Genomic DNA, 22,160 nt, shown 5'->3' with positions numbered 1-22,160 from the left:
CAGTATTACTCCCTATCAGGGATGTTGCGGATGCAGATTTTTTGACATCTGCGGACGCGGATGCGGATATTTAAAGCCTCACATCCGCCGATGCGGATGCGGATGTCTAGATTTAGTACTTAAAAGACGTCAAATATTTCATTATTGTAATTTTTATTTAAAAAAAAAACGAAACGTTTAGGTGTTGAGCAAGAATATAGGTGCGTTTTATTTAATATACAGTAACTTCGTCGACTTTTCGGGATCTAGACGATTTCGTTATTATATAATGACGAAATTACCTAGCCTTACGCCGCCGCTAAGATGTTCCTGTTACCGACTTGGTCGACATCCGCATGAGCTCCGCAGCGATTTTATGCGGTTGCGGATGTCGAAAATAATGCGGATGTTCCGCGGATGCGGATGCGAATATTCGCAACATCCCTGCTCCCTATAAATGACATTTTTTAATAAATATAACTTGACCATCACCAAATCATCACGTTGGGTATGAATGTGCAGTTGGGGCCGCGGGCAGCCGGACCCGTCCGCCATGCAGCCCGGGCCCGACTACGACTCGGACCTGGACAAGAAGCCCCGCGCCGGACAGATCCTGTGGATCCGCGGCCTCACCCGCCTGCAGACGCAGGTACGTGCCGCACCACCGGCCCGGGGGGGGGGGGAAGGGGGGGGGGACGAACATAACGGATACGTTTCATTTAACGCAAGATAAGATGAAAATAATTTAATTTTTTACAAGCAGAAACGTCTGCCACCGATGCTATTAAGCTTAGAATAAATTTGAAAGTGGAAAAATTACTGTCTTGGATGAGACTTGAACTCCAGAGGCCGTGAGTTCAAGTCCCACCCGAGACAGTAATTTTTCCACTTTTAAATTTATTCTAAGCTTAAGATGAAAATAGTTTACTAGTAAACGCCAAATTAAAAATGTATGTATCGGAATAACAGATGAGAACGTGATAATTTCCGTACCTTTCGTTTCGATGGACGTTTTCTATTAACGAATGGCAATTTCAGGCCACCAAATATAACGAAAATCCACAATTGGAGCCTAATTGTCCTAAAAATACTGCAGGAAAAACTATAAAGTGGCCATTATGGCCTTGCAATAAAATGCTATTGGGCGTTTTTTTTGTTGTCCCCTACACTTTTTTTTTTTCAAATTTGGGATTTTTTTATGTTATTTCTACTCAGAATCACGGATCCTAATAGAGAAAAAAAGTGTCCCAAAATTTCCATACATTTTCGATCTTTCCATTCCGCGACCGCCATACAAAGTCTATGAAAAATGGTGACGTAATGGAAATAAAAACCTTAGGATACTTTTTTTCTCCTATTAGGATAGAAAGAGCTCGTGATTCTGAGTAGAAATAACATAAAAAATCCCAAATTTGAAAAAAAAATGTAGGGGACAACAAAAAACAAAAGCCCTAATACTTGGCTTTGTTCCGCTACCAAAAGACTGTAAAATAATTGGAACGAACTTAAAATCAGTATTAGTAGCGAATTGAGGTATTTAGTGTTTTAAATATCGCATTTTTACGCGGTAATAAGTTTTTTTAAATGTTCTTGTCCGATATTTTCGTCCTAGCTTTGCAGTATTAATTCAACAAGCTCAGCATTAAACTTTTTTACTTTTTCGTAGAAAATATTTATGTAAATATTTGATTTTATAATAATACAAAGATTGTTGAATTAATCAGGGGATATATGTTGCATTTTACGTAAAAATGTCATGGGTTCAGTGACATTTTACATGTGCAATGGGAGGTGTAGGCACACTCCACAGTATGGGATAAATGTTGGTATATATATACATATCTATATATATATCTCGGTCAAAGATCTGTCTTTGATCGTCATTGGGTACACATACAATTATTCAAATCTGAGATAAAGTCGACCATATTCTAATTGGCATAAAGTCTAAATTTACTTTAACTCAGATTTGAAAGCATTTCTGCGTCCCTTAGTCAATATATTGACTCCTGGACGCAGACCTTTCTAACGCCTTACTGCAAATAAAAAGTTATATATATTTATCTATGGTCGTTATTTGCACATAGACGTTGCTGGTTCAAGAATCACATCATAACTTTGGCTGTGAATTAAAGACTGAATAAAATAAAAGTGTTGTGATGATATTCTTGTATAATTTTAAAAATTAGGGTATTAATTATTGCACCAGCCTCGTATTTTGATCTATAACGATCTGCTAGCGCAATAATTAAATATATATTCTATATGGAATTTAATGAAAATCAGTATATATATGAGAAACAGAAAATAAATAGGAGTGGCAGAAATATGTTCGTGCTTAAAAAGAGGGATAAGTTGTGAGTTTACAGCTGTTATGTAAAGTACATGAAGCCGACAGGTCAACACAGCGGATACGTTGGGCATCCGGACGCTAAGTTACCGTTATATTCTCCATTTATGTATACTTTTACTATTTTTGCATACAAACCGAATAATACCACCATTTTCAATATACTATGCATCCATATATAGCATATATCGTCATAGAAACAAATAGTTACTGAATTATTTCTACACATTTTTATTGGAGTAAGCCGGAGTCACTAGTATTTTTTAATAAAAAAAAACCAACACAGTAAATTCTAAATTCAAACTTTCAAAATTATACGTTTCATTATTTTGTTTATATTTATTTTATGTTATTTTCAATCTCATTTTACTCTTTTATTTCATTCTCCTATACTTCTGTTCTTTTACGACAGTTATTTTATTTTATTTATACCTACACAGAGAAACACTTTACAAAGTAATATACAGTAGTAACGCTATATTATGTTTTGGCCCATTTATTAACGTAGTTTGACTTGCTCGATCGCTAATTCTCAAAAATAAACAGATAAAAATTTATAAATTGGCAACCGAGCAATACTTGTGTTAGATTTTATTTTTCAAAAATCTATCTTCATTATTAACCCCAGTGCCTGGTTTCATGACATATTTTTTATCTACCCCCTTTACTTTCTCTTTCGTCTATTCTTCGTGGGGTCGACGTATATAATATAATATATATAATATGATATCTGTATGTATTGGTATGTATTATGTCATGGTACCGGGCGGTAGAACCGCGCATGATTCCTACCGCCTTGACGCTTCCCGTTCTCTAGTATGTACATTGGTTTACTATAATTATACTGAGTTGACTGAACCCCACTGTACCCATTGGCATGCGTAGCTGTGAAGATGTTACTTATCCCTCGCGCCCAAACAGTTAATATGACTTTATACCTATAGATCACTCAACACCACATCGCGGTATGAATATGACTGTCTCTTTATCTATCTTTTATTTTACTCTAAGTCATACTGACTGTTTGTTTTTTTTTAAGTTTGATTTTCTGTTTTTATTTTTGTCTGTTTTTTATTTTGATTTGAGGATAGTGTTTTGCTTGTGGAGCCACTGGCCACCCGCCACCGCCTCCCGCCGGCCGCGACTAACTGAGAACACGCAGTAACGATTCATTTACTACATCCCACTATTATTATTATTTTGTCAATAATTTCCGTATTTGAGTTACTGCAAACGTTTTATTTGAGTGTGGCGTGGATACTTGAACCTTAGAGCATGCCGGTTGCTCACTAACAGCGTAACAGTCGGTCGACCTTTCCTTTGCCGTTGTGTTGTTGTCAATGTTTTTGTGTTTTTGTTTGTTTTTTGTTTTGTTTGTTTGTTTGTGTGTTCCCGAGCCGTGTTCAGTGCTCCTCAGGTGGGTCAAGCGTCAAGTCGTGAGTAGTGCCTTGGCCGCTGGCGTTGCCTACATGTTTATTTGCCTCAGTTAGGCTTGATGTAGTGTCGTATGTGTACTAGGGGCGGCGTCGCAGCGCGGTGAGTACGTAGAGCCGTAACCAAGTGGTTCTGTGTAGCTTTTTAATTTTTTTTTTTTTGTTAAAATACAGTTGTGCAAATACCAGTAATTTCGCTTGTTGAGAACGCATTTGATCCGCTTTGCTATAAGAAGTAAGCTCGTGTGTACGAAATAATATTTACACAATTGTATGTTGTGAAACGAGAAAAATCGTTCCGTATCCTTGGGTCCTAGGACTAGAAAATTAAAAAAGCATGTTAGTTGTTCCTAGCATAAGTACCGTCGTCAAAAATGCGAGCCACGATACAGTGGAAAAATTAACCGTACGGCGTTCAAACATCGTTCAACCCTCCCGTCCATTATAGGCTCCTCGTCTCTAGGCGTAGTTTCCGACCAGGGTAGCTAAAGGCCTCGAACGCTCCCGAATCGTTTATTTCCATTATTATTTATTTCTCTCAGTTCATTCGGCACTCTTCGGTCATATTCGTATCACGTGACACGGCTGCGGCCTTACACGCATCAACACGATACACATTCCGTTTTTTTGGTTGTTTTCATACAGGTTGTTTATACCGTGTTGGCCTGCTTGCGAGGACTGGTGTGGGACATGGATTGTAAACTTATTAACTGTTCTCTTCACTAATACATACCAACATTACCCGATCGAGGACCGTGACGTCATTGCTTTTAAATAAACATTCGATTACTGATAATTTCTGGGTCGTATTTCTTTATTTTAATTTGAGTTAGAGACCAGAGTTAGGTAATTCTTTTAAACTAGATAATTTAATATTATAAAAAAACTAAATATAATTACAGCATACATTTTGGGTTATTGCACATATAATTTTATGGCTATTAAAATATCAATCACTTGAAAATACAGTAAGTTTGGGGTGAAAAGTCATATATCGTTTAGCCTTAGCTTTATCTTAGATTGTGCTGTTTTAAAATATAGGTATATAGTTATTAGTTGCACATTAATAATATATAAAAATATTAGAAACACGACGATAAAGTCGTTCCACCGTGTGTTTAAAGTTTGCACTATTTTAACAGTAATAGAGTCGCCATGCGACCTCACATTTTTGTTTGCAAAAACAATAATCAAATTTTGATCAATTAGATATTTCAATCGTCTCTTTTTGTACTGTGCTCGCCTTTAGAAATATGGCCAAAGGCGTCTAGTATTTCAAAAAGATTGCATATACTCGAGATTTCGACCGATACCACCGTGATCGGCCTAGAGACTACGGCGTCTGCCGCGAATGCAGAAGGCGCCGGTTCGATCCCAGGCGCGGGCACTGGCATTTTCTTTCGTATATGACATCTATTTCAGTTTACAAAAACCGTTGTTTAAAAGCGATGACGTTCGTCCGGCGGCCCGCGTGCAGCGGTCCTCGGGTCGTGTCTAACCGCGCTCATGAATAGGACGGTCCCGAGTGGCCCGGAGAGCGAGACCGTTGTTGTTGGCAACCGCGGGCCGCGCTCGAGACCGAGGTGTAGGGGCGGCGCGGCGGCGCGCCCGCCCGGCGCCGGCGGCGAGCGCACACGGTACCACTCTAGTACGAGTACGAGTAGGTAGTAGCGGGGTTGCGACACTCTGCCGCACATTCGGCCATCCCGACTTAACCGACCGGCCTAACACCCGGCCGTGCCGACTAACCACCCGTCCCCGCGTTCTCAAATTGTTTCTGGGAGCAGGTGAGACCCCCATTAACAGTTTCAGGATTTAGATTCTTCCCGAGCAGAGTGTCGTAGACTTCACCTAGTTCTCCATAGCTCTGTCGTCTGTTATGCATCCCCCCCACTTTCCGGTAGTGTGTCCCGCGTGTCGTCCAGCACGTCCAGCATCGCCCCGCTTGTCATCTAGACTCCTCCGAGACCACATTGTTTTCGAACGATCGCTAGCACTTTTTAAAATCCTCTATACGCGAGCATGTCACTATCCGGCACCGGTCCAGAGAAGCAGGGTTCGATAGTTGCATGTCGTAGCCACGTTTTACTAGCCGTCGCATAGTCACGACGTAACTCTGAATACAGCATCGCGGTAATCCACACCACACTCACGCGAGTGTCGCGGGCGGAGGGGAGGGGGGGAGGGGCGGGCACTGGAGGGTTGTGTTGGTTGCAGCTGCGGGTGGTGCGGGCCTTCAAGTCCACGCTCGAGGACCTGGAAGAGCGGCTGTCGGCGCACTCGGCGGCGGGGCTGCGCTCGCGGCTGCGCGCCGCGCCCGCGGACGTGCCGTACATCGACGAGGACGCCGACCAGCCCGCCCGCACTGAGACCACCATATTCTAACAGACACCGCACAACACACCTTCACCTGGCACGTTTTACTTCCCCGGGCGAGGCCCCGCTTTATTCGATATTTTGTTTGTTGCCGCGAGTCGGTGAGCTCCGATCGTACTTAACGACTAATCTCCGCGTAATCTCTCGCCTTCTCGATTAATCGACGCATATTTTATGCTTTAAAACGGTTTATTCATTTAAGTCAGTCTTAAATCTTAATTTATAGTACGTTAAGAATTTTTATTAAGTGTTGAAATTTTTAGAGGTAGGTAGTCGATAGCAATAAACCGAATAGAGGATAGACCGGCCAGGCTGTGGCCTGAGCGCAGTGCCTGTACATTTCAATACATATTTTGTACGTTGATGTTAATAATTCAATAGTGTTTGAGATTCTACTAGTTGACGACTCGCATAGTTTAGTGTTCGGGCGAGCTACTCGCGTGGCCTCCTCGAGGCGTACTTGTACATATGAGGAGTGCATCTGTGTGTATATCGGAGCAGTGATATTTTGTATAGCTATTGTAAAGAAAAATTATATAAAACTCCTTTTTAAAATTGTAACTTTCCTTAGACTTGAGATTTTACTAAAATTTTAATAAACTTTTTAAATATTTCGACTCTCACTAGCTATTGTGGCAGTAGTATGTTTTACGATAACGTTGTTGGTAAGGACTCGAGCTATGCGACTATGCAGCCTACGTGTTTTGTTTCATAATAAATTTTGGGACCACAAACCCGACTCCTCGAAGCTGGGAGACCAATGCATTCTGCTCTGCCGTAGCGAACGGCCGTATACGCGCCTAAAGTTTAGTATGAATAACACACATCACGCTTACAAGGAAATAAAGAGCTATCAAAATGTATACCTATTTAAATAAACAAATTGGTTTTGCTAATGTTACGAGATCTATTTACATTGAATTGAAATAAATTTTCAAACAAATTCCATAGCATTTTCTTTGTTAGTTGGGTGGGGAGAGAATTCTAGCGATGTCGCTCTTTTCAGATGTTGACGGTAAGTTAGGTGGGCTCGCTAGGCGTCGCTGTAAGTACCTAGTCGCATGCGCAGTACAGTACAGTACTCTAGGTGCAGTACTAGTACTAGTAAACGGAGCCCTCGCGGCTATTGACCGATCGTTGTATGAGCGGTTGTCCCCATAAAGCTTTTATGATACCGAGCGGCCATTTTGTCAATGGTCTTCAACAAAATGGCGGCTTCACACTTAGATTGTAAGTACTGGGTATACATTGATAAAATGTGTAATTGTTTTAATTTTTGGTACAAATGTTGTTTTTTGTTTTTTCTTATTATTTTTGCTTCGCATTTAAAGTGTGATTTGATGCTTATGTTACAGTGTTTTGCATGTACAGATATGTCTGTGAGTATGCACTTATTGTATTTTTTTAAAGTAGATGTCTGATTCAAAGTTCTGATAACGTGTCGATCAAGTTATCAGGGCTTTCAAAAAGATCTAAGGTTATGTTTTGATTTGAAATAGTGTATTACTGTTTAATAACGTAGACCTAAAAATATAATTTATCACAATAACCTTCTAAACTTCCAACACATATAGTATTTAAGCAGATATATAAAACAAATAATTAAATGCTTTACTATAATCTCCACTACTACCAAAACTAGAAAAATAAGTAACAGATATCATTAAAACTGCTTAATTTTTTTATTAGTTCATATTGATTCGGTTGTGTATGTACTTATGGATAAGTTAATAATGATAGTATTTTTATTTATTGTTAAAAATGCATACTTAACCGGCACTATAAACGACCAAGATATATAAATCTCTTAATAAAACTTTAAAATTATTTCCGAGTTTTTTTTTTCTCGATACCTAATAGCATTTGATCCACCAAATCGGCCGAAGCATCGCGATCGCTCACATACCGGACTTACATGCGTAGTATAGCTTCCACACGGTATTTATATTTCTTTATATTATTTTATATATTAGTGTTTGCTGTGGATGACCCGCCCGACCCAGCTAGTGAATGCCCTACTCCCCTAGACAAACAGGCACAAGCGATACTGCTTTCTAAAAAACCTTTTTACTCTACTAACAGCAATTTCTTCCCTATTAGTAACTAGTTTTGGCATTTTAAAACCAAGCTAAACTCCTATCTGCATTAGTATTACTAACTCTAAACGTCGTTCTTTTAACGGTTTATTTTAAAACGTCTCAAAATAATAAAAAATTGGTTTTGGAATGCCATTTGTATTTTATTTTTAACGAACGCAATGGCCACGGAGCAGTGAGACGGCGACACTGACGGGCCGTCGTTGTTTACAGCAAAAGGCGGACATAATGGCCGGTCGCAGGATATTTGTCAATAATTATTTGGCGGAACACCGAAGAATCAGCGTGCAGTCTGGCGGCAGCTCCCTCCCGGCACTCAGCCCCGTATCGCATCAAAGCGATGATTAAATAACGCCCCAAAAACGGCCAGCGATGGCGAGTTCGAAATTCAAAGCCATCAATATTTAAAACAAAACATAAATACTCCTTTTCTAAAATAACCAAGTTACTTAAAATATAAAAACGTTTTAAAGATTCTAAAAATGTAAAGCGTAGTTTAAGAAGTGATTAATTGTTTACTAAAAGTATTAGAGTAAGGACATTAGAGATTCGCAAATTATTTTATAGATTTATATATAAATATGGTGCACCTGTAGATTAACCGACGATCCGCTACGGAAACCTTGTTGACATGATAAAATTATTTATTTTGTATTGTTTTTCTAAAAAAAACCTTTCTGTAAATATTCTTAAAACTTGTCTTTTTGTAACAAATATACAAAATAATATATTGTTATGTGTTGTACTAAATTGATAATTTATGATACGCGAAAAAAGAATGTGCCATTTTTATAAAAATAAAAAACAAACTCACAAATACGTGCTAGTCAAGTGCTTTTATATACGTTTAACGGTATGATAATTAAATTTGCTTGTTATATGTTTGTGTTGTACGTTGGCCGAAAGATTGCGATAGATTGTTTTTCTATTGTCATGTCAGAGGGCCTACCGCGAACACCGAAGTTCGCAAATTTCGGGTAACTTTCTCTTTTACTCCAAGGCGTAATTAGAGTGTCAGAGATAGTTGCCCGAAATTTGCGAACTTGGATTTTCGCGGTCACAGCCCAGGAGTTGATTGCGAATGTTACGTGTCTAGTTAATGAATGTTTCATAGTAATGTATGTTGTGTGAACTAGCTGTACCCCGTATATGTCCCACAGCATATACACAGTCACCTGACTTACTCTTTAATTTATTTTATTAATAGTTAAGTATATTAGCGCTGCGTTTGAATACAAGACGATGGAGGTTTGGTAGCACTCTGCATGGACTAACTACGGCTGAAGGAACACATAATGATGCGCTGAGATTATTAGATTTTCCTTTCTAAAGGCTCGGTAATGGCTGATGGCAACACCTCGTCATGAGACCGTCGTAAAATGTGTCTTTAGGTTTTACTTCGGTCTCAAGACAGACGTTGTCATTGTCACCGGGCCCCACTGTCTTAAGTACACTACACCACCACTCTGGTCTTCCATACTTTCCTATCTATAGATATACTCATCACCTTATCTTTGATTTCACCTTCATTTTAGTTACTTTAGTTTCTAATTTCAAGCAAATTTAACTATCCGTCTACTATGAGGGATATAGTGAACTGACAATGTATACATGTTAAGTATAATACCGTCTATATTAAATATACTATATTATGTATCGAATCGCAAATTTATAATGCACACGTGTAGATTCAAATCATTGCCTGCTACTTAATTGTTAAGGTATGGTAGTTATATTTAAATTTAAACAAAAACAAAAGATAAAAAAATAAAATTCGTGTCTTGGTGTACACCAAAAAATTTAGATTTTAAAATATAAACTTGGAATTTTTCAAAAATTTAATAATTACGCTTATAGTGGCGAGCGTCGCCCAATAGAGTGAAGTGTCACTTGAACCGGACAGCCCGGTACTCTGTTAACTCTGAAGCTTCTTGTCTCTTAAACTTTAGTATTAAAGTATCTGTACTCCAAAGTAACTTTCATTTCACCCTGTGCCTCGGAGCTGCGTTATAAGGTAACTGCTGGGGCCGCCCGGCGCTGAGTGTCGTGCGCTATATAGTTGTAGAGCTTGGCGCTTGTAGCTGCATGCCTCACTGGCAACCTCACTAACACACCTAGAATACTAGATACATGCTGAACTACGATCCAGCACGTACGCTCTACTAGCGCTTCACACGTACACAGAGCGCTTCTAAATGTTTTTCTTTTATTCGAATCATAATTTTGCAGCCAATTCACAAAGCTTATTCTGTAGTTAGTATAGATAGACATCAATGTAGTTCTGGTATGTGAGCCACTTCGGTGAAACATGATTTGTGTGCTTCAGAGACAGTCGCATGACACAGAGACAGCCACACGGCGCGGGCGGACGCGTCCGACACACAAACACACACTCGCACATACAAACTTTAAAAACAAAAATCCAACGCTTCACCAACTTTCAGGACCACGTTAGGAAATAAATGTTCGATGTACATCAATGTTTTATTGTAATTTTTTTATGATTATGTCGACGTTTAAAAAGGGCCAAGGAGTCCTGGAAATAAAATAGTTTGTAAGTGCACACCCCATGAATGTGCTTCTTAAGGTATAGGAGGAACCCTGCGTTTTATGTATTTTATTTCTACATTCTGTTCATTTGAACCCGAGCATCGCTTCGAGGCACAAGCTTCGTACAGTCCCTGAAGATCTTTCTGATGTTCACTTTCCGTTCGTGACAATCACGGATCGGAGCAGGCGCTCACTACAACCATGGGTACCATCGCCCACACTGCAGGTTGACAGTTCATAAACCTTATTACAAAAGGCATACGGTCCACCGATGGATACTTAAGAGTGTTGCTCTTTCCGTAGTACCTTTTACTTCTAGATACAAACTAAGTACTTAAATGTTTCAAAGGTAGAGAGCGCCTGTTCAGACCAGATCTGTATATTATTTTTTATACTTACGACTTCTTCTTCGTGACGTTTTCCTTCATGTTCTCGTTTTTATTTTCTTTTCCATGATCCCACTTGCACACCGAAGGTCATAGGTGGCGAGTTACAGGAACGCTTGATCCCAGTCCCGTACAGCAAGACTTCAACCGACCAGGCTGTAAGATATATAATAATGGCGACGCTTTCACTCACATCTCGTTTTTGTTCGGTTTTACTTACGTTTCTTATATGTTCTCTAATACTCTGTCTATACTACAACTTTTCTGTCCAGTCCACTGTCTCTAACTCTGGCCTTTATGTTTTGCTTGTCGGTAAAAGTCGACGCGATCGGTTATAACTTATAAACAAGGCATATGGTAAACGTACTGGTGCGTACGTCGGTCCCAGTACATGTCATCTTGAAACTTAAGGCATTGTCAATAGAGGTGACAGCAGGGTGCCATCTATTGGGCATTAGCATGTCGAGCACTAGTACATTTACCTTACACCGTAAGCGGATAAAATACCAGAATTTATTTAGTAAAGTACAAGTAAACCGATCGCGCCATTTAAGGACATTTTGCAGCCGCGGCGTAAACCGAAGGTCAGTGTCGCATGCTTCTCGCATTCATGCATGTATCCAAATGCATGTATTTGTAATCCATTTTTACATCCATTCCATTCCACATTGTCGTGAAAGATTATCTTAATGTTGTGTCAATAATTATTTGAGCACTAGATTCTGGAGTCAGGAACTTGTATTATAGAATTGTTAAGTAGGTAACTAAGAATATTCTTTTGCAAAAAGTATTTCAATCTTAATCTAAACATTCCATTGTATATTTTTAGTCAATCTTAATCAATAGACATGAAATTAATTATAGTTTTAAATACTATTAGGAACTTTAGAATACTTATCTTAGTCAAATATCGCAGAATCTTTATCACGTCCTTAGATGACCATCGCTTCATAAGTAAATTCTTAAATATTTATAAGCATTCGTTAAAGCGCTGTTAGTGTAAGGCCTGAGTGGACGCTCAAGTTGGGCGTGCAGCGGGGCAGGGCGTGCGGCGTGCATGTTAAACAAATGCAAGCGTATAGGAGTGGCCTTAGTGCACGCTGCTCACATCACGCGTAAGCCCGACGCCACGCTGCACGCCCCGCCGAACGCTCCGCTTCGAGCGTCCACTCGGGCTAATACACTTAGTGTTATTTCTTCTAGCAATTGTTGTCTCATCAAATAGCATATCGCTTTAAATTTTTGTTGCATCATTCATATAGTATTTATAAATTAATTTGCCTCACATTAATGCACTTAAAAATCGTGGGGTTCTACCAATTCATTGGAAAACGATAACATAAAAGCTTTTAAAATCACAATAAATAGACCATTAAATTAGCTTCTAGTGTTTTCTTTCTTCATGAGCGAATGCTTTGGATTGTGATGTTTTAGGTTCCGACTCTGATAAGGGCTCATTGTCATTCGAGGACGCTTATACCATGCTTCGTTCATGGGACCTTGAATCAGGCGTTCTATGTTGCTTCGTAATGCATAGTGTGTATAATAGGGCATCGCAGTTCCATAGCTTGGTCGCGAGTAGCATAGAAGAGGTCAATCTCCAAATACAGTCACAGAGGCTCCAGGCTCGTTGGACGGTGAGCTTGATCCGGCAATCTACCATCCCATACTTGAGGATTGGTACATTTACGAATCAGACTAATCGCTCTGACTTGAGCCTTGCATTAGCTATCGCTTCGCGGGCTGCGTCTGGCCGATTTTCAAAAATACATCTCTGTATCTAACAGTAGGTATTTTCGAATTTCATGGCTGATCTCGGCCGCGTGAAGACTTGTTCGCTAATGCACCGCCAGCATGCTCACGACAGGCTCACGTCTCGACACTATTGGCACCCAACGACGATGTCTGTATTCAGAGGAGCAGCGACGGAAGATTACCCTTGCGAGGCTTATACAACTGAATTCGCAACGTTTGGATGTAAGCTGTCACATCAGGCCAAATTACAGAAACTAGTGTTAAAGCTCTGAGATCTTAAAGCGTCTTTTGACAGATTGCAGCCATAACTCTTGCCAATTTGGTTGTGGGCAGGCCCGATCGAATCACTGCATGACCGGCCCCGCCGGCTCGACCTTCGTATCTGTGACTGGAATTTTGAATTACCTGCTTTACCGCCTTTTTTATGGCTCGGTGTGCTTCAATTTATGTTTTTACTAATTTTTCTCCCGGTCTCGTCGCGACTGACGGCGACGGAACCGGCGTGCACCCGTGTTGCTCTCAAAATACTGGCTCTCTGATCCGAATTGGCTTTAGATGGTGCCAAGTGTACATAGCACGTCACTATAGACAAATAGACCTAGAAAGGCAACTAGTTTCCGACACAAAATTAGATTCGGATCAGAGCAGCCAAGTGTTCGCACCTGGAGGTGAGAACGAACCTCGATCCCAAGCGCCCTCCCGTGCCCGCTCTCGTTTGTTGTGATAACAATCTTTGTTCAAACACGAGAGTTGGGTGAACGGCTGGTGGTCGCTGGGACGGGTTATATGCCGGCCTTATAATTCTTCACCAACTTCTATCATCAGTTCTAATCACTCTTCAATCGGCAGTCTTACACAAAAATTATACACTTCGGTATTTCAATAGCTTCCACCTGGAAACTAGCCGTTCGTGCTCACTGACGAGTACGAATGGGGTGTTTCTCTGTGTTTCCGATCCGGCACGGCACCGGCCGGCATATAACCGGGGATCGAGGCGAGAGCACCGCTCGTGCGCCGCTCCGGACTCTGACTAACGTGTTGGTTGGGCGCAGATCCGCGTGGTGAACGCGTTCCGGCAGGGCCTGGACTCGCGTGGCTCGCTGGCGGACGCCGCGCTGGCCGAGGCGCTGCGCAAGCAGACGGCGCTGAGCAAGCGCTTCTCGCACTCGTCGAGCGTCGAGTACGAGACGCGCGACGCGCTCGCGCCGCACGACATCGACGTGGAGCGCCTGTCGTCCCACTCGCACACCGAGACCGCCGTCTAACGCCGCCACCCCCACGGTCCCCGCTCACGGATGCAATAAATTAGCGATAACAGTATTATAGCGCCCGACCGTGCCCAGAGACGTTCCCGACCGTTACGCTGCCATCGCTCTAATGTAATGATTATTATATATGCTAAAACGATTGTGTATAAAATCATATTTTTAAACAGAACGAGGATCGTTTCGTTTGGTTCGAGTATGGTTGCCGCGGCCAGCCCGCCCGTGTATTTGAGCATAAGTTATATTGTTAACTAGTGTGTTTAATTATTCGATTGTTTTGAAAATATTTTATTATAATACGCGTGCGTTAGCGCGCGTCTGTTGAACAAATAAAAATATTGTCTAATTATTAATTTTAGATTTAAGCGCAAGGGTGAGCGAATGGGCGTGTGTTTTTTGAAAAAAAATAAATTTTTCGCATACCATCGTGTCATCTCTTACACGGAATGAAATGTTTTGTATTGCTTTTGTCTTGGACGCGAGGTGGGGGGGGCTCCGGATCTTGTATAAACCGTTTCATTTGTTACCACGCCCGCGGCCTCCGCCACGCCGCACACATCTATGTATTCATCATATATACATATATATATATATATATACTTTGACTAAATTATTACATTGAGTATTAGTTAAGGTGTTTGTTATAAATTTCAATAACTTTTCTTTTTGTTTTTACGACATTTTCCCCCTAAATCTAAGTATACATTTAAGTCATATCTCGAAGCGTAGACGCATCAACTAGTTTCTATACAAGAAACGACCACTCTTGTGTATAAACCGACGTAGTCCACTTAAACATCTTCAAAATGTTTATATAAATAGAAATAAACATTAAATTGTATAGCTGAAGGTATTTATTTGTAATGCTAGTATCTCTTATGAAACAAAATACTAATTATTCAATTATTATAATGTACTTATTGATTATTGATAAATACTTCAAGTTTATTAAACAAAATATAGTCTACGGTGTAACGAATTGATTTTGGAATTTTTTCTCTATGAGCAATAGCGAAGCGCGCGCGCACACTGGTGGAGGCTCGGGGCCTCGCGCGGGGCGCGGACCTCGGATGGATCTCGGCCTCGCGGGGAGCTCGCGGTCGCCGCCCGGCCTCGCGGCCCCCGGCCTCCGCCAGTGCCCGCGCGCCCCAGACATAGGCGACGTAGGATCGCAGCAGTGGCATTTTCAACTTATAACGTAAGACATGTACTTAATCGATTAGTGACGAGTTCGACCGAGTCGCCGCTCGCCGCCATCTTGTTTTAGTAAACGATTAGCGAAGCGGCAATGTTCAATTTTGTATAGAACGTTTCATAGTAGCGGTATTGAGAGTTGTTACGTTTTGTTCCGGGGCCGCACGCCCATCCACGACGGCGGGGCCCGTCCCGCGACTACTATTAAAACTACTAAACAATCTTGTAAGTAATTAAGTATTAGCTTCAAATCAATAAAGCCTTTTTAAAAAACTTAGTTAAAGAAATGAACTATTGAAACTTCACATGTTTAAAAGTATAGCTATGATTTCAGTGAATAGAGATCATGGTTTGTGTATTTATATATATTTTCGTTGATATTCGTTATGAGCCACGAGTTACCCAATGAAAGACATAAATTAGGAGTGTACTGTAGTGTTAAGCTTTGGATTCCTCCGAAAACGGTGCCGTCATATAGCGGCCGCAAAATACGGCCGTCTTTAAGGTGGCGACGTGTGGAAAGTACCACGGCGTCATAACACACCGTCATCCACCAAGGTCAAAGCGGCAAATTTGAAAAATGTAGGCGCGATGGAATAACGTCCCATAGAAAATTTGAATTTCGCGCCTTTTCCTACTGACAAGATTTGCTTGATCATCTATAATTTACTTGGAGGATGAAATATCATCAGAAGAGGAAAATAATCGTAGTACGGAATCATTTATTCAAATCTCGTGTCATTTATTCAAAATGGCGTCACCGCTATCTAATAAAACGTTCACGAAACTATCGACACCGTCATGACGGCCATCATCTTACGTTACGTTGACAATCAACGTAACGTAACGCCGTCTAGGAAACCGCGCCATCTTGTTTACATAGACAACGTTCTAGTGACGTCAGTCAACGCTATATAGCGGCCGTAATATGACGGCACCGTTTTCGGAGGAATCCAAAGCTTTAGAGGCGCGCGTCGCGACGCGGCGCCGCCCGACCCGACAATCAATTGTTTCGACACAACAGTCTGCCACTAACCATTTTAGGTAATAAGTCCCATTGTTGTATTTTTCGTCTCACAATAAATGAAAATCTATTTTATTGTTTTTAACTGTGTAGTTTTATTTGTGTGTACCCTAAAGCGTAATAAAATATGTACATATATGAAACCTGGCAACTTCGATAGTCGCAAGTTTCCCCTGCGAACGGAGCGATCTCCTTAATAAAGTTAATGTCTCTGCTTACCTCACTATACAAGAAACTTTACGAGGGCTTCAACCGAAAACCGAATAACATTTTATTAAGGTAGATTCCAGGTATAGAGTATGTATGTATGTTTATGTTTCCGCACTGGGTGCGTATCCAACATGCGAATCGTTTACGCTCGGTATTAGCATGTATTAGCGAAGACACGCAGCACGTGGTTTTTAGAATGGTCTCGATGAGTATTAGTTGTCTGTGGAAAGAAAAGTGCAGTCAATGCTAAAAGCTTGTACCAAAAATAAATATTTTGCCAAAAACATATTTCAGCCCGTTTCATATAGTGTTGAATACAACGCCATCTAGTGATACCTTTGAGAGGTAAAAAAAACAAACAGCATGGAAGGTGAGTATGTATGCAGATTGCGCTACTTGACACGAGATGGCGGTGTAACATATACCTCTTAAATCGTGAAGATGGGAGCTAAGTCACAGAATAAATAATAGTACTAAGTACAGAAAACTCACTCTAACAAAACACGTCTGTTACGATCAGCACAGATATGGCCGCTAGGTGGCGACAGCGCCACGCGCGGCTTATGGCTTTCCCCAAGATTGGGGCCGAACGGATGTACTTTTAGCTACCTGTAGCAAAGCGACGAAATCGCGGAGTGAGACACGCCTGGCCAAGTTCAATGAGAATAAAGGCTTCGTCACACAGGCGCGTTTTCCGGGCGGGGCGCGCTGCTTTTACATATAAGACGCTCACGCCCCGCCCAGAAAACGCGTCTGTGTGACGGAACCTTAAAGGCGCACAACTAAACGCAGTTTTTTTTAAATTGTTTATGCAGTTAGGAACTCTTACCTCGCGGTATAAAAACCCCTCTAAATATACTTTTTTTATTTTTTACCAATGTTGCTTTCAATACAAACAAAAACAATGTTGCTTTGTTTCATGTAGGTACCTTTTGAGAATTTATCTCACAAGTAATATTTAAAAAACACACAAAGGTATATTCACAGACACTGACTTTTTTTGGGTTCCAGGTTCCAGTATTGGTTCCAGTAAGAACAATTAATATGATCTGAGAGTTTTTATTACAAGCTTTTATTTAACTTGCAATGTAAGTACCTAATTGTGTAAGTACCTATGTAAGTATGTACATAGTTATGTTTGTACGGGTCAAATCTTGCAAGTTAAATTTGACCCACTTCCCGACCTCTGATTAATGAAGCTGAAAATTTGCATATTTGTACTTATTTAAGTCGGGTGACAATGCAATATTATGGTACCATAGAGCTGATCTGATAATTTAAATAAAAATATCTGGATATATATTTTAATGGTGGCCATAGGAACTCTGTAATAAAAAAAGGCAACCTAACTGTGTTTGGGGTTTTTAGAATAGTCACGATGAGTATTAGATAAGAGCCGCTACACTCGCGCGTCGCGTTCGCTCGGTCAATTATTTTGTGAAAAGCTTCGAGTTCCAGAAATTTCGAGTTTTTTCCCGTCCCATCATCAATAAGTAGATTTTATAATATCCTTGTCTCTTTCAGATTTGTGGGCAATCATATAGCGCTATCCTTTGCCACAGCTATTCCATTCCATAACAACAAGTATCGCTACTCGCCACGAGATGGCGATGTAAACGTATAATTGATTTTTAAACAACAAATATCTCATGAATGTCGCGGTTTTAATATCACAATACGTGACAATACTTTCAATAATTATACCTCACAAGTACCCTAAACCTTTTAATTTGAGTAATTGAGCAAACTTTCATATTCATACTACTTTCGCGAAATTTCTAGAAATTGTTCAGTATTCACTGTCTCGTTCAGATATGTGATTCGAAGCATATCGCTATTCTTTTCTTACGTCGTATGTCAATGCTACGCAACAAACATTGTACAGGTCGGTGATACCACAGTAAAAGATAATATTTTCGCTAATAATTATAACGATAACATATTTTAAGTTTCCAGATACATGATATATTTAAGCAAGATTCATTAATTAATTACATTACAAAACAAGCAAGAACTGATTGTATTTATTTTGCAAAGTAAAGTACTTATCGTACACAAGAACTAATTGAACTTTATTAAATAAAGTAAAAACTTAGGACCGTTTATAAAACGCTCACGCCCCGCCCGGAAAACGCGCCTGTGTGACGGAACCTTTAAAGGCTTCGTTTTCCAGGCGGCGCGTGAGCGGGGCGCGCCGCTTTTACATATAAAACGCACACGCCCCGCTCACGCCCCGCCCTGAAAACGCGCCTGTGTGACGGAACATTTAAGGTCTAATTTTTACAATTGAAATAGTATGTCGGTTAAACACTGTAAAAATAAACAGTAAAAATCATATTAATACACATTTTATATTTTTGATAAACGTTGATGCATACATAAAAAGTAGGTAAAATAAATCGTATAAGTCAAGTATTTTTTAACGCCTGGCATTACTAACTTTTCGTCGTTCTCTTTCTAACTCGTGCGAGATGTATGTTCTAGCTTGTTCTTCCACACCGAACAGTCGAGAACACCCGAGACCCGACATCGACCCCATTGGCCGCCGAACAACTGTCAAGAATTATCTAGAAAGTGCTGGGCTGTGATTGGCCGCTAGCGGTGGGGTATATAAGCTAGCGCGCTCTGGCGCGAATTCAGTATATTACTAAACACGAAAGCGAAAGTACGGAGAAGTTGAGTGGTGAATACCTCTCGAGTTATTACGTGATACATTATTGTTATTGTGAAAGGAAGTTATTAAAGACAATCTACGAAAAATGCCAGCAGTAGGAATTGATCTTGGAACGACTTACTCCTGTGTGGGAGTTTACCAGCACGGGAATGTGGAGATCATCGCGAACGACCAGGGCAACCGGACCACACCATCGTACGTCGCGTTCACGGACACCGAGCGACTGATCGGCGACGCCGCGAAGAACCAAGTCGCGCTCAACCCCAACAACACGGTGTTCGACGCCAAGCGACTCATCGGACGCAAGTTCGACGACCCGAAGATACAGGCGGACATGAAGCACTGGCCGTTTAAAGTGATCAGCGACTGTGGCAAGCCAAAGATCCAGGTCGAGTTCAAAGGCGAGACGAAGAGGTTCGCGCCGGAGGAGATCAGCAGCATGGTGTTGACGAAGATGAAGGAGACGGCCGAGGCGTACTTGGGCACGACAGTGCGGGACGCCGTCATCACGGTCCCGGCTTACTTCAACGACTCGCAGCGCCAAGCCACCAAGGACGCGGGCGCCATCGCCGGCCTCAACGTGCTGCGGATCATCAACGAGCCCACCGCCGCCGCGCTCGCGTACGGCTTGGACAAGAACTTGAAGGGCGAGCGCAACGTGTTGATCTTCGATCTCGGCGGCGGCACTTTCGACGTGTCCATCCTCACCATCGACGAGGGCTCGCTGTTCGAGGTGAAGGCGACGGCCGGCGACACGCATCTCGGAGGCGAGGACTTCGACAATAGGCTAGTGAAACATCTCGCGGACGAGTTCAAGCGCAAGTACAAGAAGGATCTGCGCGGCAACACCCGCGCGCTGCGCCGCCTGCGGACGGCCGCCGAGCGCGCCAAGCGCACCCTCTCGTCCAGCACCGAGGCGTCGATAGAGATCGACGCGCTGTACGAGGGCATCGACTACTACACGCGCATCTCCCGCGCGCGCTTCGAAGAGCTCAACTCCGATCTGTTCCGCGGCACGCTGGAGCCGGTCGAGAAGGCGCTGCGCGACGCTAAACTGGACAAGAGCCAGATCCACGACGTCGTGCTCGTCGGGGGCTCGACTCGCATACCGAAGATCCAGAGCCTTCTGCAGAACTTCTTCGGCGGCAAGCAGCTGAATCTCTCCATCAACCCCGACGAGGCGGTGGCGTACGGAGCGGCGGTGCAGGCGGCCATCCTCAGCGGATCCAACGACTCCAGGATCCAGGACGTGTTGCTGGTCGACGTGTCGCCTTTGTCTCTGGGCATCGAGACGGCCGGCGGCGTCATGACCAAAATCATCGAACGCAACTCTAAGATCCCGACCAAGCAGTCTCAGACCTTCACGACGTACTCGGACAACCAGCCGGCGGTCACCATCCAGGTGTACGAGGGCGAGCGCGCCATGACGAAGGACAACAACTTGCTGGGCACGTTCGACCTGACCGGCATCCCGCCCGCGCCCAGAGGGGTGCCCAAGATCGACGTCACCTTCGACATCGACGCTAACGGCATCCTGAACGTGTCTGCCAAGGAGAACAGCACCGGACGGAGCAAGAACATCGTCATCAAGAACGACAGAGGCAGACTGTCGCAGGCGGACATCGACAGAATGCTCGCCGAGGCCGAGCGCTACAAGGACGAAGACGAGAAGCAGAGGAAGAGGGTATCGGCGAGAAACCAACTTGAGGCCTATGTATTCAGCGTGAAGCAAGCCTTGGACGACGCGGGAGACAAGCTGAGCGAGCAGGACAAGAACACGGCTCGCAGCGAGTGCGAGGAGGCGCTGAGATGGCTGGACAACAACTCTCTGGCCGAGGTGGAGGAGTACGAGCATAAGCTGAAGGAGGTGCAGAGAGCGTGCTCGCCGGTGATGACCAAGATGCACGGCGGCGGCGCGGGCGGCAACCAAGGAGGCATGCCCGGGGGTATGTCTGGAGGCATGGGAGGAATGCCCGGAGGCATGGGAGGAATGCCCGGAGGCATGGGAGGAATGGGTGGAATGCCCGGAGGCATGGGTGGCATGCCTGGATACCAAAGCAGAAATGATGGCCCCACCATTGAAGAAGTGGACTAAACCTCTTTAGATGTAATAGGATTTTCAAATTGATTTTGTAAATATTGTACAAAGACTGATTTATTTTAAGTAATTTATGTTTAATAAATAAGTATGAGTTCCTCTTTAAAATATTTTGTTTTATTTACTCAAAAGTAGACTGGACATTAGCATAAAGATTAGCTATTAACTTACTTGCTGGACTTGTACATGCATGAAATTGATCGAATTAATACTATAGAATTTAACATGACCTAATCTTTTTGCTCATGTCTGAATGTAAGAACGTTTCAAAGAATATAGTTGAATAGGTATTCAATTGGTATTTATCGAATTTACATATTTGACTTTGTTTGTAACGTACTTATAGCTAAAAACTAACTAGATCCATACTTTTGCAGGACACTTTGCTATTTTGCTGCTAAGAGACGCAAACTTTTTTCTCTGTCCCTCTTATCAAAAAGTGTCTTGGAAAAGGATAAACTTCATAACCAATAACAGAACACCCATAACGGGATGCACGATTCTCTCGAAAACGGACACAGTACAGTAACCAATTTAGTGGCTTCTGTACTTACAGTAGTTACAGTTGTATACGTTCGCCCCAAGATATACTTGTACGTTTTACTTACGAAAGTGGGGACACAGCTATATACAGAATGAGAGATATCGTTACTTATCTAATTCTAACAAATAGCTTTGTCCCTATTTACGTAAATAAAACTTACAAGTGTATCTCGGGCCTTACGTTAATAGTCTTGTAGGCACTTGTAGGTAGAGTGTGCGGAAAGAGA

At 42.0% G+C, this 22,160-nt stretch overlaps 2 protein-coding genes across 3 annotated transcripts in view; both read left to right on the top strand.

Annotated features, from left to right (window-relative positions):
- The window catches only part of LOC134658322 (plasma membrane calcium-transporting ATPase 2), a 223,236-nt gene extending 208,063 nt beyond the window's left edge, over positions 1-15,173 (top strand). Inside the window, exons 22-24 of the mRNA XM_063513952.1 lie at positions 502-628; positions 11,260-11,328; positions 13,978-15,173. Of these exons, the coding sequence (XP_063370022.1) occupies positions 502-628; positions 11,260-11,328; positions 13,978-14,190 (409 nt within the window). The 3' untranslated portion in view covers positions 14,191-15,173. The remainder of the gene's footprint in view (positions 1-501; positions 629-11,259; positions 11,329-13,977) is intronic.
- Positions 15,174-19,229: 4,056 nt separating this feature from the next.
- LOC134658361 (heat shock protein 68-like) lies at positions 19,230-21,498 on the top strand. 2 transcript variants are annotated; one of them, XM_063513990.1, is made up of 2 exons: positions 19,230-21,238; positions 21,272-21,498. In XM_063513990.1, exons 1-2 carry the CDS (start codon positions 19,378-19,380, stop codon positions 21,385-21,387), a joined length of 1,977 nt encoding a protein of 658 aa, XP_063370060.1. In that variant the 5' UTR covers positions 19,230-19,377; the 3' UTR covers positions 21,388-21,498. The 2 variants fall into 2 exon arrangements, with proteins under 2 accessions (XP_063370060.1, XP_063370059.1); XM_063513989.1 differs by having other exon boundaries at positions 19,230-21,498.
- The last annotated feature ends 662 nt before the right edge of the window (positions 21,499-22,160 follow it).

The sequence above is a fragment of the Cydia amplana genome, chromosome 22, assembly GCF_948474715.1.
Source record: "Cydia amplana chromosome 22, ilCydAmpl1.1, whole genome shotgun sequence".
Taxonomy (NCBI): Eukaryota; Metazoa; Arthropoda; class Insecta; order Lepidoptera; family Tortricidae; genus Cydia; species Cydia amplana.
This window is presented reverse-complemented; position numbering and strand designations above follow the sequence as displayed.

Excerpts from the sequence above, each read along its gene's own strand:
- LOC134658361 (XM_063513989.1), top strand. The coding sequence starts at position 19,378 with ATGCCAGCAGTAGGAATTGATCTTGGAACGACTTACTCCTGTGTGGGA.